Genomic DNA, 19,267 nt, shown 5'->3' on the forward strand with positions numbered 1-19,267 from the left:
TTTCTTACAAGATGGAACCGAATCTAACAAAAGTAAAAATAATGTATTTTAAAAAGACAAAAAAAGGATGACAGAAAGTAAAAGACAAAAAGGGTGCAGGTGGTGATTTCGTTGAGAGGTAGTCAGTGAGAGCACTATAAGCTAAAGAAATGTTTTAAATCTATTGGTTTTCTATGAGTTTCAATGAGGTAATAAAGCGGAGTATTTATTTGACATGTATAAATACTCTCAAGCTATGTCATATACAAGAATGTTTTTGAATTGAACATTGCCAGAAGAGCCAACAAGATCCATATTTTCTTTTCACATCTTCCACACTACCTTAATCGTAGTGGACTAAATATCGATTACGTTTTGTGTTTAAAAAAAAAAGACATTAATTGCCAGGTATTTCAAAAAATCACCCCCCAAAATGGAGTGGATTGCCTTCCATAGGTGGTCTTGTTTAAGTCATTGCTAGGTGTGATATTAATAAAAACTCAAAAGAATATCAGCAATGAAGTCCCCAAGCTGCCTTCTGTAGCATTTAGCCCTGTTAAATGCATCGGTTAGCATTGTATGAATATACTTTTGTATCAGTTGTATTCCTGCACTAAAGCTTTGCCAACAGTTGGTTAGAACAATGGAAAGGGGTTATGACCGGTAATAAATTCAAAAGAAGAGGAAAAACCCTAATAACTCACATACATTTTGAGCTTGTACACTTCAAATGATAAAAGAAACAAAACATACTGGTTTAATATGATTGGAGGAGAGCTTGTTAGTAAAAACTGCAGTGGACTGATGTTACGGCTAAGAAATGTCCAGCTTCGAAAACACTGTGGAAAAGTACTGTGGATGATTCCATGAGGATGTTTCTGGATTATCTGTGAGAGTCTATTCTGTGTCTCTGATTGGTCAGTCTGTGGTTTTGTAATTCTGTGATTGGTTGTCCACAGCTTGGGAAGGGACCATGTCAATGAGGAGATCAGTTCGAGGTATCAGAGTGCACACTACCAGGGCCTTCTGTAGGGGAGATCACAGAGGATGGAGTTGCAGCATCATGCCATCCCCTATTACCCTGAAAACAAAACAGAAAAAAAAAATTGTAATTCATTTCACAGTGAAAAAAAAAGAAAAAGAAAAATGAAACAATGAATGGTGGGCAAAAGAGATTTGTTTTAAGTATTTTTTTTTTGTAAGAAGTCTCTTATGCACTTTATTTTATGCTCCATATTTTTATGAATGTTGAAAACACTTTTTTCAGCTTTTTTGTTTTTTAATGGAAACTGTGATACACTACCATTCAAAAGTACAACTTAAACGAAATAAATTAAGAAATAAATACTTAATTAGCAAGGATGCATTAAGTTGATCAAAAGTGACAGTGAAGACATTTATGTTACAAAAAAGTATTTTATTTTATTTTATCAAATAAATGCTGCTCAATGAACTTTATATTCATTAAAGAATCCTGAACAAATGCATCACTGTTTCCACAAAAAATGAGCACACACACACACACATATATATATATATATATATTCATATTCATAACATAAATATTTATATATTCATATATAATATAGAATTATGTAAAACAAATACAGATAATGTTTCCTAGTATTCAAAAATTCACAGGAAGTGCGGGTGTTTATTTGTCTGCTTGCAGTGAAGTGTGAGTCCTAATCCTGGTGTGTAGTGTGCATGTGAGTGAAGCATGCATACATATGCATACTAATGCATTAAGAAATTAATAAGAGAGCCTGTCTCCTCTGATCTACTGTCTGACATGCCGACGGCCATCTTGCCATGCTAAACCCACTTCGGCTTCTCCCTCTCTCGGTCCCTGCTTCCCTCGCTCTCAGAAAACAAATTCACATAAACGTTGTGGCCAATGGGAACGATTGCTGAAATCAATGTCTAATCAGATTTCAGCGGTGGGCCGACAGCTTGTCGCTCCATATTTTGATGTCAGTCAAGGGGAGGGAGGCCGGGGCGGGGAGGGGGATGCTGAGTGGAAGTGACGGTGCAGGCCTGCTCGCCTGAGCGCTCCCGACTCAATCTCTCGGCTCTCATTGGAGAATAGCTTTAGCTGGATATCTTTCCTCAGTTCAATCCCCCACCTACAGTAAGTCTATCCCTCACTCTCCATATCACCACAACAAATGGATAAGGGTCATCGACCGCAGAAAAACAAACAAATTTTTTGGTGACTATTTAAAAAATATTTGGCATCAAAATAATTGCATGCAATCAAACACTGCAGTATTTAATTTTACAAAATATCTTCATGGAACATGATCTTTACTAAAAGAAAAATCAATAATTTTGACCCATGCAATTTATTTTTGGCTATTGCTACAAATATACCCCAGCGATTTAAGACTGGTTTTGTGGTCCAGGGTCACATGTAAAAATATTTGGTCCCAAAAGCAGTGAATTCAATCAAAAACTACAGTATTAAATGTTTAATTATTCAGTAGATGTTTGTAAAATTAGGCAGAATCCAACCTGAGGAAATGCCCTCATTCTTGAAAACCACAAAGAAAACTTTATAAGGTAAAGGAAAATGTCAGAATACATTAAATATAACTAAAAAGGATAAATATGGTGAATCAATGGCTTAATAATAAGTAAAATATAATTTATTAAAAAATAAATATGGTGAATCATTGCTTAACATAATAAAATATAATAATATTAATAATAATAATAAACAGTCAACAAACAAACAAACAAACAAACACATTATATATATTAATAATATATACTAATAAATTAAATGATGAGCATGGTGAACATGGCGAACCATTGGCTTCATAACAAAATTATACAAATAATTATACAAATAGTAAACATGGTGAATCACTGTTATATATTACAATAATATTATACAATAATAATAATAATAATAATAAACTATGCTTAATTTTATTTAACTTTTTTGTACAATGAACATCTGAAGGAATTGTCACTTCATGTGAAATCTGGATCCTGAAGCAATACTAGTTGAGAACTACTGCCGTATGCTGATTTGCTAATGAGGTGTTTGGTTATCAAAACAATCTGTCTGTGTTTCTATATAAAAATCATTGGGAGATGTTTGCGCCTGTGTGTGTGTACGGGGACCCGTTCAGTGGCGGAATTAGGATTTTGCTGATTTCGAGTTCCTGGAACAGGTCAATAAATAGATTGTGCTAGTCTCCTCCAGCCACAATGTCTGGACTGATGCTGAAACGCGAGCGTTATGAGGAAGAGTTCTGACTTGAGCAGTGGACCAGAGTGAGAGAGTGTGAAAGTGTGGCGTTTGAGCCTGCGAGAGGCTGACACTTCATCTGCACAGCTACAGGCCACAGAGGCCTGTACACAAACACACACACACACACAGCCCTCTCCGCATTAGCCACAGATACACTGCCACGTTTGGGCCCCACTGCTGTGAAAAATCAGGCATACGTTTTGACTTATGACATTTATCGTTGTGTGCTTTGCTAGAGTTAATTCATGCAAATGGAGCTCTAACAGTCATCAGAAAGTACACATATGACAGCTCTGCTCTATTAATTACCTCACTGCAAATTATTCCTCCATCTGATTGCATCTGTTTCTCAATAGAAAGTGATTTGTTTTGCTTTAGGAAAGCTCATTTGTCTTTTTTGATAATGTACAAGGGCCATTTGGACCGATAAATAAGCGGTTTTGTATCAGGAATATGTAATAATCCTTAAAACACATTTTACTGGCTCATTTGATAATATCACAAATCCAGAAAATGCTCAATTGTCTTTCATAAACTATAAATGTTCCTTTTTTAACAACTCACCAGCCAGAGTTTTGTCATTCAGCAGTTATTTTTTAGATTAATGTTTAAAGCTAAATGTTTTTATAAACAATTCCTCGACAAGCAAGGTAACAGATATACCATCTAAACCTGTGTTCAGCTCAAGGAAGATATATGTCTGTATTTCTCTCACCCTCTCTCTCTTTCATCAAATAAATGAGTCTTTACTCTGATGGTTTCATATTACGCAGTGTATGGTTGGAAAAAATAAACATCATATCAAACCTCATCAAGGAAGATAAAATTCATGCCTGCAGACGGCTGCAGGCAATCATACTTTCATATTTCATCATGTTGATAAGGATATTGCAAATTCTTTGAAGCATTGCAAAACAGACAAACAGAGGCAAGACGTGCTAGTAAAAGCCTTTTCATCTTACCACGTTATAGGTTACTGTAATAGGAACTGTTTACACAGGCAACAAACTGACTTAATATTTCTGAATTTCTAAATTTAATTTTCCTCACACCACTCCCAAATACTTGAGCCGCTTGAGCTTTTACTGAGCAAAGCATTTATTCCCGCTTTAAAAAATTGTCATATTTTCCCGCGTTATGCATATTATAGGACAGATACTCCTGTCATCCTCTGAATCATCACTCTGTTTACCGTGAGTTTGGATTTATGGTGATTCCTTGCTGGGGATGGGACCTGCTTATGACTCAGGTCCTTCTGATTTATGTTATAATAACTATATGTATTTGCTAGGGCTGGGCAGGTTAACGTGATATTATCGTGATACTTTATTTTATTTTATCGCGCATTAACGCAGTGTATTTATTTATTTATTATTATTATGAAGTCCGTTGCTCATTGGCTCGGAATACACATGTAGACAAACTATGGGTCACAGGAGGGGTGCAATCATGCTGCACGTATCAGAAGTTCTGCGCTCCGGCGCGGTTAGCGCTCACACTACATGCGTACCGTGCCCGAGCCCAACTGAACCGCACTCTGGCCCACCTCTTCCAACCAAGCCAGGGACGGCTAAACGAACCACGCCCGAGCGCGGCACGGAGCAATCACACTAGTCAAACTCGCTCGTGTGAGTGAGTACACCCTTATTCTCCTGCATCCCGCACACACACGAGTCTCGACCTGCCCGCATCCGCACTCATCCGTCAGGTGTTGTCCCGCACCACACTCTGTTGCGTTGGGTCCCGCGATAATCCCGCGGAAGTGCAGGTCTCTACAAGGAAGGTGCCTGTTATAATGTTATGATCGAGGCTCTGGACTCTGAGCATAACTTGTTTTTCTATTACAACACACTACATGCGTACCGTGCCCGAGCCCAACTGAACCGCACTCTGGCCCACCTCTTCCAACCAAGCCAGGGACGGCTAAACGAACCACGCCCGAGCGCGGCACGGAGCAATCACACTAGTCAAACTCGCTCGTGTGAGTGAGTACACCCTTATTCTCCTGCATCCCGCACACACACGAGTCTCGACCTGCCCGCATCCGCACTCATCCGTCAGGTGTTGTCCCGCACCACACTCTGTTGCGTTGGGTCCCGCGATAATCCCGCGGAAGTGCAGGTCTCTACAAGGAAGGTGCCTGTTATAATGTTATGATCGAGGCTCTGGACTCTGAGCATAACTTATTTTTCTATAACAAACCATAAAATATTTTCTATAAAAACGCTAATGCCCTGGCAGTGACAGACAGCTTTGGTTTTATATTTAATTTGATTACATTAATGTTTAATTTGAGATTTACAAGAAATATTTTAACTGCTACTAAGCTATGTAAAAGGAATACTGCGGGAAAAAAGCACCTTATTTGTTTAAAGTGTTTGCAAACAAAATGTTATTGCACTTTTGTTCATATTGCAGTACTTTTAAATGGAAAAAGTGCGCAATACACTACTTTTTAATTCATTATTGAATTTTGTGCATAATGTGATTAATCGAGATCAATCGTAAAAATCGTGTGATTAATCGCAATTAAACATTTGAATGGTTGTCCAACACTAGTATTTGCACATTACAGATTTTCACAACATCATTTCTTAGTAAATGTTAACTTAAAATGTTGGTGTTTATGTGCCCATGGCACATAATTTTGTTAAATAAAGCAAATTCTTAACAACAAATTAATACTTTTATTCAACAAGGACGCATTATATCAGGGGTGCCCAAACTCGGTCCTGGAGGGCCGGTGTCCTGCAGAGTTTAGCTCCAACCCCAATTAAACACACCTGAACCAGCTAATCAAGCTCTTATAGGCATACTAGAAACTTACCAGCAGGTGTGTTGAGGCGCAACGTCTTTGAAAATCGTGCAGTGTGAACTCGGCATAAGAGACTTCTTTCAAAACATTAAAAAAAGAGACCTCAAACTCTTGAATGGTAATGTATTACAATTTTCATTCGAAAAGGCTTGAGTTATAGATTATCTCTATAATGTTAGGATGAGTGTAGTATCTTTATTATTGCTTAATTCGGTGTCACTTCAGTCATGGCTGACTGAGACTGTACTTACATTCAAGCCATGTGGACTATACATGGGATTCCCCCCCAGGGCATCATTGTATCCTGCCGTCTGACTGATAACATGGCGCAGGGTATCCACCTGCAGAGGACACAACAGGAAGTCAAGCTTGTCAACATTCTGCGTTACAGAAACACATGCAAACATCAACACAGTGATGTATGGTGACAACAGACAAAGGCAATGGTGTTTAAACAAAAAATGTGATGGCTTTGCGTTTTACTAAATGGATCGTACTATAATGGAATATGCAGCTGAATGAAGTTAGGGATACATATGTGGTTTAATGCAACATTTAGGACAACATATGCATTTCCTCTCTCTATTGCTTTCTGGCAACGATTACTCTATTTCCAGGCTCGAAACACAAAATCACAGAAAGGAATGGAATAGTTTTGATTTGGAATTTACTACAAAACATGGTAATATTCACACATGACAACAGTTGTAACACATTATCAGAGCATGAGCAGATTTGAGAAATGTTCAGTACACATTAACTCTTCGTCTCTCTCCTTCAAATGGTGTCTTTTAACATGAGGATGAAATTAGCTTATGTGAACATGGAAAATTGGGATAATCATGATAAAAAGGGAGAGAAAAGGATATAGAGGTTTGGAGGAAAGAACAGTACCATACAACCAATACCAACCCAAGAGCTCAAGTCAGAGCCAAATGCATTCACAACATCAACTACAAAATGGGGTCTGCTCCAGGATCAATATACTAGCATAATGCTGTAAATAATGAGTCTCTAGTCAGACGGGCCTCTTATGGGCTGTGATATGGTAATTTATTTGGGGGTCCAGACTGGAAATGTGAAGGATCCATCCATGTCCAGAATATTGTCATCATTAATCTTCCATGACTATAATGAAGCTAATTGTTGAGGGGGTGATCAAATCTGTATCACGGTCTATATGTTGAGGGGGGGAATTGAGTTTTTAATGTGGATGGTAGGCTAGCTGACAGGTCTGCTCTGGTTCACAGCCCCAGTTCCTGTGCGTAGCGCCTACCTGTGACTGCACATTGGCTCCAACATGTGCCCCTTGGTAAGAATCCCCATTCAGATTCTGCATGCTCATGAACATATCCCCCGAGTTTGGGAGGTTAAAAGAACCTGACGAACCTAGAAAGGAAAGATGTAAGGAGCTGAATAACGAGAGGATGAGAAAGAGAAAGAGAGGCTATATGTGCGAGGACATACGCGCATCACACGCCACGCTAGAAGTGATGCTCGTAAAGCAAGCAACAAATGGAGAGCAAAAGAAACAAGGAAGAAATGAAAGGATAGGGATGGGGATGACGGCTAGGTTGCATTACATATCTAGAAGGGCACGTGGGGGTCTCCAAAAATGCCAAAACAAAGGGGGGAAATCACAAAAAAAGGACAAAGATGGTGTATGGAGTTGGAGGTCTAAGTTTTCCACAGGAGTTCACACCTATTCCTACTCTAGTGGACTAGTTCATAAGTGGAATTATATGCCAATGACAAGAAGGACAATAAGAAGCTTATGGAAAAGGCCAGTACCAGTGAACATGTTGGTTAATAGAGTGTTTTTGTTCTCTGCAGAGTCCAGCTGAAATTCTTCATCTTTCATCTGGAATCCTGGGTGCAAGAAAAAGGGGACCCCTTAAAAATTGCTTACCCACAACTCCTCAGGGTCTAAGCTATGTCTTTATCACAGTCAAATCTTCTGCTTATTATGTCTGAAGAGCATCAATTTAAGGTAAACACTGTATCATTCTACTAATCAAATATTCATTATTATTTCATATTACACATTTCTTCAAGAGTGTAACATGCTCTGAGCAAGAGATTTCCATCAATTCACAGCGGGGGTAACACTGTCACATATTTATGGATAGAAAGGGAGGACAGTGGGTAAGGATTATCTCTTTTACCCCCACCAGCACCAACACCCTCCCACCCCTCAAAACTACAAACATATTCAGCATGTGCAACCCGCTCACACAGTTTCTGCTTGACTTTGCTCGTCTCGTTCAGCATGTATAGTCTCAGAGGCAGGAGAGTTAGGCTCATCCCCCAGGCTGGGACCTCTCACTGTCACAGCAGCCAACCAGCATGCCAGAGGGAGCAGAGGTTCAGAAGGGACAAACCTGGAGTTGGGGATGGCTGGTTGGTTTTTGGGGGCTCGTCCGGGATGAGTGCAAGCTTACCGGAGTTGGGTGTGGTGGGTGAGTTGGTCTGACTATTCTGGACGGCGGCAGCTACTGCGTGTGCGGCAGTCACGGCTGTCTTAGCGGCATACAGGTTGGCCTCCTCTTGGAACTTGCCAATGTTTTTTTTGTAGCGGATCCTCTTGTTGCCGAACCAGTTGGATACCTGAGGGAGAAACGGAAAGAAAAGGAAAGAGGGGAAAAAAAGAGGAGGGGACGTCAGACGTCAATGCAGACGAGGCACTGTGCACTGAACAGAGTGATTGTTTCAAGATGTCATGTTTGGGTCCATCAAGTCTGCAGTTCCCAGCCTCCCACAGTAATGTCCGCTGGGCATGAAGACTAATTAAGCGATTATGAGACAGGACTTGTGCGTTATTGCGGATGGAGGCGTGACATGCTCTCTTTGTCTCTAGACAAAACCAACACACAAGGGGCTGCTCGTCTTGTGGCAAAATTTGGATCAGTGTTGTTCTTATGGGATTAGGTAGCTAGTGCCAAACGTGAAGGTGGTATAGTTCCTTGTAAGGCTAACAGAGATCTTGCTAAAAAGTATTTGTTCTGATCCCTGGTCCCATTTAATAAATAGATACATTCTCAATAAGAGTTTTAACATAACTCTTTCTTCTGTTTTTACTTTCACTACCTTTCTTTAAGGTAACTTGGATCCATTTGGGTCCCTTCATTTCAAAGGCAAGGCTTTTATGCATCTTAATAACACTAATGTTCTTTTCTTTTGCATAAAACCACTTTTGTGCTCCTGCCTTAAGACAAATAATAGACATAATAATAACCACAACTCAGATAGTACACCTAAAAGCAGCCACACCTCCTCAACGCAATACATTAATAATTACAATAATGCTAATTTTACTAAAAACAGCAGCCAGGAAACAATAAGATCTGGGTCACATGGGGTGTGGTAGATGTGCAAATGCTAGCACTGCATAATTGTGGAATAATAAAGAGATTAAGGGTTGTTTCTTAATAGCCCTATAAATTACGGTGGCCTGTCGCCGTGGCGATCTCTCCTGCCGTATTCCGGCTCTGGCTGGACTGGAGGACCAGAGAGCCTCAGCCCCTTAATGATGCTTTATTTAATTTCCACCTCTCTGCTTCCATTTTAATATCTCCAGCAGCCCGAGCCACACTACGCTACAGCGGCTGAATTTACATGACATCAGATCATTTCTACCCCCACCATGCCTCTGCGCTTCTAAATCTTTAATATCTAGGCAATTAAAATTAATGACCATTCGGCTGAAGCCACCACCGTTGGCAGGCTTTTGCCTTAACATCAATTGTTTGATGGGTTTACCTAGAGGTTAAACTAACAAGCAAGGTTTAATTGGAAGCAATGAAAGCACTAGCCGTCATCCTTTTTACTTAACCTGCTCTTGAAGCAGTTTAAGGCCATGGAAAAGAGGAACACAGAGTCTCTAAGCTAACCTCCTTCTAAAGATTAAATACCTTAAACTTAGCTGTTCCTAACCCTAATGTTTTATATTTTAACAAAACAAAAAAAGGGGGGGGGGACATATAACTCATTTAAATGATTGTTCTCTAGCTGTATGAGTCAATATCAAATAAGGATGAAAGATAAAGATGATGAAAAAAGGAAATCTTTAAAAAATGTCGTACAAAAAGTATTGAATGCAATCTTTTTATTCATATTGGTTTCAATATGAAAAAAATGACCCTATTCTGTGATATAGTTTCATGTTCATATGACAACATATGACAACCAATTACTTCCTGCATGTTGATTACACCACACTGACTTTGTTGTCAAATATTTTTAAATACTAATATTTTAAAACAAATCTACCTCACATATTTGGGTTTCATATTTATGCGAGAACATACCAGAGATGCAGTAGACTTCTATGTCTGGAACACAATACCTGGTTTGTTTGCTTTAAACCAATGGAGAGGAAAGCCTGTGTGGGTGTAGTAAATAATTCACCACTACTCCCTCCCCAAGCTTGGGTCAATACGCCACTAGTGTCACTGAAATGGGATGGATGATCTTACCCAGGTCTCAATACCTTTTTTATACAATTCCTTTTATACAAATATACCTCAATTTATACTGCTTCTCTTGCTGAGAGTGGAGCTTAAATGGAGACTCAGACGTCTGGCATGATCACACACACACACACACACACACACACACACACACGAACTCCCTGTCATGGGCGGTTGCAGTGTCCAGGGCTGCTGATATTATCAATAATGAAGCAGTCTGCATTAATAGTTAACACATTAACCTGAGGCAGAGCTCTGCTACATGTATAATGAGCTGAAATATTGATAAGTGTCGCTCGTTTGAACCGCAGGAAGATCGAAGCGGAAGAACCGCACTTAATTGGGTGATGGACACATTTTGCAGGGTGCACAATATCCCCTCTAGACACAATGCTTAAAATCATAGTGGTTATGAAAACTCTCTCTCAAAAAAACATCATGTGACCTTGTGTGCCTCATTTAGAAGAATCACACATGCACAGAAATTGTGCCCAGATAATGAGGTTGATTCTGTGCACTGAGTGAAGTGGTGCCTGATAAAGGCGACTACATTTCATCAACAATACCATTAACACCACACATCACTTCAAATCTGCACATATCTCAGATACATGAAAAATGGCAAAGCAGGCAGCCTCTGGGATCTATGTGTGCTAGAATCTGTTACAATAAGAGTGGACAAATCTTGCTACCACCTTAAGAATGTAAATAACTGGTAGAAAAGAATATTACTATCTGTTATTTGTTTACACTACAAAACTGTATCTATTTTTTAAACCCCATTGCTATAATATAGCAAACAATACATTTAAGAACAAAATATTCCAAGATACAAATTAATTTAATAAAATATATTTCTAAATAAAAATAGTTCCTGAACATACACAGAACACACTGATTAAATACAATGTGGGGTAAATATCTATCACAGGCATGTCAAAATGTGCAATGACAAGACATAACACAATCAAAAGGGACACATACTTTTAGCGCTTTGACAATCAAGTGAAATTCTCTAGGGAAGAGTGGAGGGAGTGTACAACAAAACATAGTATCTGATACTTGGTTTGATTACTGAGCACTCCAAATATAGTCCCATTCGACACTTGCTTAAGTTTGCAGATTTGTTGGCACTACAGTAAGTGCAGGAAAGGTAGACTTTTGGGGGGAACTAAGTGCTGAGTATGTCTTAACATGTTCTAAGGTATAAGTGAACACACATAAAGGGGTGACAGAATAAAGGAAAAGCAACAAAGAAAAACAAATGGCACAAGAAAAGTGGAGCAGGAGAAGTCATGACATACCTGTGCCACTGTGATGGTGGTTCCCACCCCCTGAAGGCAAAAAAGAATGGCTTTTACAGGATCTGACTCTGAACAACCCTCCATAAGCCCCTCCCCACAGAGAAAAAACATTTATTACATCACAGAGTACGCAGATATGCTCTAAGACCAATAGGTTAACAGTACACATTTTCCTTGACCCCCTCTGTGACCGATTAAAAAAAAAAAAAAACAGAAAAGAGTTTTGTCTGTGGGGAGTTGGGTGTGGGTGGGTACTCTTGCCTTCAGGTGGATTCTGAATTTAATTATTAGAGTGGGAAAACACTGTGATTCTTTTCAATTTTGTGCAATAATGAATCATACTTTGCGACTAAAATAAAGTCCCTCTTCTTTCTCTCCGACACACATACACTCGCATGTGCGCACACATTTACTCTAAAACACAATGACTGACGCAGATCACCACAAACTGTGGCATCCATCCACAACAGGGTACACTCTGTGTCTTCAGGCCCTGCTTGAGACTCAGCTCAGTGGAATTATCAGACTGATGTGTTAGAGCAAACAGGTATGCATGCTAGACAGTGACGAGAGGAAAGAAGAGGACAATGAGAGAGAGCACGCTGGAGAGTCTTTCTGGTCTGATCAAGCATGGCCCTGTCCCAAATGGCACCCTCAGCCCTAGCGATCCTCTTCAGAGTATATGCTTTGCCACACGGACTACTGGGTAACATTCGAGGATGCATAGTGGCTTCAAATGGGCTGCTTGGGAAGGTTTGGAAACCAAAAATGACAAGCTGGACACCATATGAGCGAAGGTCACCAGACCGTAAGTTAACATTAAGTACACCATTTAAGACAGGGCCTTTGTGTGACCTAGCATAGCCAATTAGCCACTGTTAGCCTAGATTATGGTATTACCCTGCTGAAAAAATAGCTTAAACCAGTCTAAGATGGTTTGATGGTCTTTCAGGTTGGTCTGTTGACTGGTTTTAGAGCAGGGGTTTCCAAACTCACTCCTGGAGAGCCGGTGTCCTGCAGAGTTTAGCTCCAACCCTAATTAAACACACCTGAACCAGCTAATCAAGGTCTTACTCTGCATGCTACTAACATCCAGGTAGGTGTGTTGAGGCAAGTTGAAGCTAAACTCTGAAGGACACCGGCCCTCCAGGACCGAGTTTGGAGACCCCTGTTTTAAAGTGTTCTTGGGCATTTTTAAGCTGATCAGGCTAGGAGACCAACTGGGCAACCCTCTAAACCAGCTAGAGGAGGAGTCTTCAACTCTGCTCCCGGCGACTCCTGTCCTGCAGAGTTTATCTCCAACCTTAAAGGGGTCATATGATGCGATTTCAATTTTTTCTTTCTCTTTGGAGTGTTACAATCTCTTGGTGCATAAAGAAGATCTGTAAAGTTGCAAAGACTAAAGTCTCAAATCCAAAGAGATATGTTCTTTTTAGCAACATCATATGACCCCTTTAATGAAGCAGACCTGAAGCACCTAATCAAGGTCTTCAGGATCACTTTGAGCCCTGCTGAAAAAAACAGCATATGCTTGTTAGGTATGTTTTGAAGCATAGCTGCTGGTTTGAGCTGGTTTAAACGGGTTCTTAGCTGGTCATGTGCTGGTCCTAAGCAACTAGCTCCTGCTCAGGACCAGCTTAGGACCAGCACATGATTTTCAGTCTGTTGGCTCGATGTGAGAGGATCAATGCATTTGAGAGCATATAAATCTTTAAGATCATATAGAAAGGGTTAGATTGCCCTAAAATGAAAATTCTGTGATCATTTAAATGAAATCTGTTCATCATCCCTGTTAAAAAAAACAGCATATGCTGGTTAGGTATGTTTTGAAGCATGACTGCTGGTTTGAGCTGGTTTAAGCTGGTCCTTAGCTGGTCATGAGCTAGTTTAAGCAGGTCAAGTGCTGGCCCAAAGCAGGTCTTGAGCAGGAACTAGTTGCTTAGGACCAGCACATGACCAGCTAAGGACCAGCTTAAACCAGCACACGACCAGCTAAGGATCAGCTTAAACCAGCTCAAACCAGCAGCCATTCTTCAAAACATGCCTAACAAGCATATGCTGTTTTTTTGTTCAACAGGGAGGTAGATGTGTTGGAGCAGGTTGGAACTAAACTCTGAAGAACAGTTTGCCTCCAAGAGCAGGGTTGAAGATCCCCGAGTTTGACCAGCTGAAGACTAGCTTAAATCAGCTAAGATCAGTTTAAATGGGACAGAGCAGGGATGGCATTGGATTTACCTAAGTAAACCCTGAGCACGGGAACTTTAAGTCTTCAGACTTTGACCTGTTGTTAGTCATTCTTTCCAGACTATCCAACAAACGGGGCATGTGCTACATGGATGGGAGGTGTGGCCTCACCTGGGATACTGTTATGCTGCACTTCTTAGCCAGCTCCTCTTTGGCCTCTTCGCTGGGGTAAGGGTTACTAAGATGCGAGTAAAAATACTCATTCAGGATCTCGGTTGCCTGCTTGCTGAAGTTCCGCCGTTTCCGTCTGCCGTCGGACAAGCGGGAGGAAAAATAAGAGGAGGAAGGCAATTAGAGAAACTCAAATAAAACCATGTGTGATGGTCATAATACAGCTCCTGGCAGGAAATGAAGTCGGGAAGGCTATTATCAGAATTCATATGTAGACACACAAATGGACGATGTTACATTATCGGTTGAGCTCTAAGTGAAGCGTGAAATGTTCAGTGTTTAGAGCGGCAAGCTTTCCCTCTCTCTTTCTCCCTCTATCGCGCTTTCGTTCACTCTGATGTGGGGCGTTTAGAGGTGCTCAAGCATTCCCAGTCAGAGCTGTATCTTGGGACATTAGGGAAATCAGGCCATGGCCAGCTGAACACTGTTCCTCAAGTACTGGGGCAGGGCCTGATGGAGTTGCACTTACCGCCACTCACTGCGGCCCACCCCGCCACGGTTAAGCGCTGGCTTCTTTCTCTCGCCTTGTTTAATGCCTTTCACACAAGTGGCCGGCCAAACGATTGTGCTTCCGCTTCACTTGAGCATTCTCCTCGAGATGTCATCCGCTCTTTTCTCATGTTCACTGCATAATTTCTCTCCCCTCTACGCCTCTCCAGATCTCCTCTACCAACTGTTTGTGATTAGAGTAATCTGGACCACCTGCTGATGACCTCCTACCCACAAAACGCAAATGACTTCATTTCCACTCTATAAAACTCTTAACCGCTTTCAGGTGCTTAGTATGACTGCGTTCAGTGGTTGGCCTTTAGGCTCTAAAACCCTAGTCTTGGCAAGACGATCTTAACTGCTAATGGCTGAATAATAATGAATGCTTTATTGTGGTTGGTTGATGACAGGTGCCATACCATCAGTGGCTGTGCCTAAACCCTGACTGGATAGGTTAAAGGTCAAATAAACTCAAAATGGAACTTAAAATGGTTCCTACTTCAAGTAACTAAGTATTTGAACAACCTTAAGTCACACTTAAAAAACGTCTGAATTCCACTGTATAGATAACATATCAAACCAAGTGGCATCCAAGTGGCATAACTTCATTACCGTAAAACAAACTTTTAGTGGAATAATTAATCTTTTGTCCTCGTTTTGAACAATATGTTCATGGAAAACAATGCAAAACTATGTGACCAACTTTAACGCCCATACATGAAATATCGGATTGAGCGGATTTCTATTGATATGACTTGATTCATAAATGTGACCACACCTTCTGGGGCCATTATATTTGATGGTTGCCTTGAAATCTTATTCTCTAATCATTATTTTCTTGCATAGATTAATGGCAGAAGATTAATTCTTTCAAATACAACTGATACAACTCATATGTAAATACACATACTATAATTTATAGGGGTGGGAGAAAAAATCGATTCACCTAACAATTGCGATTCTTTTTAAAACGATTAAAAAATCGATTGGTTTATCTCAGAATCCATTTATATTTAATTATTTTACTTTTCCTTAGAGGGGGTGGGGAGAACCACTTTTATTCCAACAGAGGGCGAAATGTATAGGTGTGTTCACCTTGAAGCAGCAGCGTGCAGACCGATCGGCGTATGACATCAAAGTACCGCGAAAGCCATTCGTAAGCATTTGGAGCCGTCTGCTCTCTCTAGCTCTTGCGGTGTTTTGTCATACAACAATCGGCTGAGTGCTCAGCGCTGCTGTATTAGATGACGTCGTATATGTTTCAAGCCGGCGCGAGAAAGCAAAACCATGGCGGAGGGAGAGGATCAAACCTCTTTGAGAATTCTTTCTGCACCTTCACGTTTTGAATCCCAAGTAATACACTTTGGATTTTACACACTGCTGGGAAAACATGACTAAACATGACTAAAACGGTCTGCAAAGTAACATAGCACTTTATTTTATTTCAGAAATATTTTTTTTCTACTCATTTTGTTGAACATTTGACTATTATATTCATGTGCAAGTTCAGGGTTTTGGTAGGCTACTTGAAAGTTTCGTGGTTCAAGGTACTTTAAAATATACACTGTGTATGTGTATGCTCCTGAAATAAAAGTTCAGAAAGATGTGATGCATTGTTTTTAATATGACTCATCATATACAGTCTCTTTAAGGGTATGGTCAAGTATTTTCCATTGTCTAGTCTTTAATAAGCAAATTAAAATTATAACAAATTGTAATATCGAATCGCAAAACTTATACAATCGCAATACTCATACAATCGCAATACTCAGTTATCGCAATATATATTGAATCGGCACACAAGTATCGGGATATAGTATTGAATCGGCAGATTAGCGTATCGTCCCAGCCCTAATAATTTATGTGGACAGATCACACACTGATACTAACCTGGCATCGAGGAAGCGGGACCTCAAGATCATGACGGCCTCACAGGTGCTCTGTTTAAGCTGCATTTGGATGGAGCTGAATTTGCGATGGATGATGCTGACCATGCGCTCGATCTCTTTAGGCGAGATGGGCCGTGTGCGAGACTGCTCCCTCAACAAATTCATGACGTGGGTAGTGAACTCGTTACATGCCTGTGGAGAAAGAAAATTTTGAGCTGAGGACACAGCTTTTATTCTGAGTGAGGATGTAGGTGTAAAATGCATTATGCAAAACTAAATTACTCTAAAGTCTTTAGAACCTGCTGCTGAGACTCAACAGCTACACTAATAAATAATTTCTGAATATACAATTCCGGCATCACATCCTCACTTAAACTCCAAAAACATCCTAGAGATTGACCCTCTTTATAAAATCGTTATATACTCTCAGCACAGTGACAGAAATGCTCTTTGACGTTACTCCGCAGAAGAAGCACATCAGTTCAACTGCATTCGTTTGAAGCTCTCTGGAGCAGCAATCAGCAATTTTTGAAGCAAGTTCAAAGCTGCCGCTCTTGAAAGCATGGGAAAAACACCATCCATACTGTTTGTAGTGCTGTGGAGGACTTGAACGGCTTAATAGGTGAAGTCATCTATGAATGCAAATGCCGATTTGTAATTTGGCACCTGCCCAGCGCCAGTAGAATTTAAACAGCTTTTCGTTAAAGAAGTGGTTCATACATGATTAATTAGAATAACTAATTTAGGTAGTGCGCACTTTAGCTCATTACTCGGAGTAAAATTCGTTAAGTATTTACATTTAGATAATTAAAAGGGGGAACACCCTTAAGAAAGATGCATTTACTCTGGGTGAAAGGATTGAGACACCTTTTCCACACACTCCCCTTTTAAACGCTTGCAAGTTAATCAGTCTAATTTAGGCCATTGGCTGGCTAAGCCATCAGCTAAACAACTTCCAAATCATATTAAAAGGATTGTTATTTAGAAATAAAAGTGTTCTCCTGACCATTCTTTATTGTTTATGGTGCAAGTACAGAATGAACATTAGGGGGTCAATGACAAACAAGAGGAAAAAACGTGTACAATCTAGTTTAATACACAAGGTCTTAGAGATGTACTTGCATTCATGTTGGTTGCAGATCCGGGCAAAAAATGATTATCATGTCATTGACCCAGGGCAAATAGACATGCAGCTATTACTTAGATTTTTCAAGGCATCTCCTCAAAACACCAAGCACTTTAACTATAGCGCATATGAAAAAAAATGCCTTCGTTCAACTCGTCCTTGATTATGAGAAAAATAACTAAAGCGCTGAATCAAAAATTAATGTCAGCTACATTAAAGAATCAATACATGACCTCAATGAAGCAGCCAGTCCTGCATAGCGACACTCTCAAATGCACTATGCAATTTAGAGGCTGCTCTCCACACTGTAACTAAAAGCGTCTGCTCAATATTTATAAGAGGATGTCTAGACTACCGCTGTTCAGAGGTCAGGTAAGTTGAAGATGTCCTAATGCCTGAATACCACCATAAATCACATCCGCTCTCAATCGTAATCATGATAGACAGGACTGTAAAATGCTAAATGCTTGCTCCGGTTTAGACCTCTGACACCTTCAGTTCAGTTGAAGGCCTCCAGGTCTCCCTTTAAACCTGTCATGAAGCTTCAGTGAAAAACATCTATTCAGACGGAACAGAACAGCAAGCTGGGATTATTCACACTCATAGGATCAATGCAAATGTGTGAATGCAGATACAAAGTTATTTTGCAGTATTCTTGGCTCTGTACCATACAATCTGGTTGGGCTTAACTAGATATGCAATTTCAGTGCTTACCAGGCTGGGAAAGGATTTGGTTCTACAGTACACAAATGAAGTGCTACATAATTTGCTTTTGTCATTAAAGTGTTTTTGTCAGAATCAATACAAACACGAATGCAAAGGCGAATATATGGTTCAACAGACGCAAGAAAGAAAAGGTCACAATTTACAAAACTGCAGTGACGCCATCGGTTATAAGATGGTCATCAGATTTTGAAAAACAATTCAAGTTTAATACAGTATTATTTTTACTGTACATTAGAATGTATCTTGATTAATTTTACTTTTTTCAGAGTGAAAAATTACTGTCATACATTTTTCCTATGATTCACAGATGGCACACAATAAAATGTCATTCAGTCAAACAATAGTTTGTACACCAAAAAATCGTGACTGGAATATTTAGAACAAGAATCATTAGATGACATATTAAAAGACTCTATTTGAGGATCACAGTGCAGTCCCCCAAAACTGATCAATTGTAATTTTAAATCTTTATGAATTTTTGCCAATGTTCTTCAAATATCTCTGTTACACTGATTGATGATGGAACAATATTTCATCCATATTTTGACATTTTATTTCCACAACTGAAACATTAAAGTAGACACTTTACTTGCATTTGGTATGCTTTTTATGTATAGAATAATTTTTACATTTTGTAAATTTAATTTAATGCTGACACCAAAATGGGACGTTTCAGAAAAAAACTTCTAAACTATTATCTTCAAAAATTAGATTTTCAAACTTTAGAAAGAATTGTATTATTTGCATATTATATACATAAGTATATATATATATATATATATATATATATATA

General features: G+C 39.6%; 1 protein-coding gene across 1 annotated transcript in view; it reads right to left on the minus strand.

Moving 5' to 3' along the window:
* Window positions 1-996: 996 nt before the first annotated feature.
* Window positions 997-19,267, minus strand: part of pbx3b (pre-B-cell leukemia homeobox 3b) — a 93,647-nt gene continuing 75,376 nt past the window's right edge. The window contains exons 5-11 of the mRNA XM_016448609.1: window positions 16,624-16,814; window positions 14,185-14,320; window positions 11,830-11,859; window positions 8,498-8,663; window positions 7,848-7,925; window positions 6,308-6,397; window positions 997-1,060 (exon numbers count right to left, since the gene is read on the minus strand). Coding sequence (XP_016304095.1) covers window positions 6,351-6,397; window positions 7,848-7,925; window positions 8,498-8,663; window positions 11,830-11,859; window positions 14,185-14,320; window positions 16,624-16,814 — 648 coding nt within the window. The 3' untranslated portion in view covers window positions 997-1,060; window positions 6,308-6,350. The remainder of the gene's footprint in view (window positions 1,061-6,307; window positions 6,398-7,847; window positions 7,926-8,497; window positions 8,664-11,829; window positions 11,860-14,184; window positions 14,321-16,623; window positions 16,815-19,267) is intronic.

The sequence above is a fragment of the Sinocyclocheilus anshuiensis genome, unplaced genomic scaffold (assembly GCF_001515605.1).
Source record: "Sinocyclocheilus anshuiensis isolate Anshui unplaced genomic scaffold, SAMN03320099.WGS_v1.1 scaffold451, whole genome shotgun sequence".
NCBI classification, from domain to species: Eukaryota; Metazoa; Chordata; class Actinopteri; order Cypriniformes; family Cyprinidae; genus Sinocyclocheilus; species Sinocyclocheilus anshuiensis.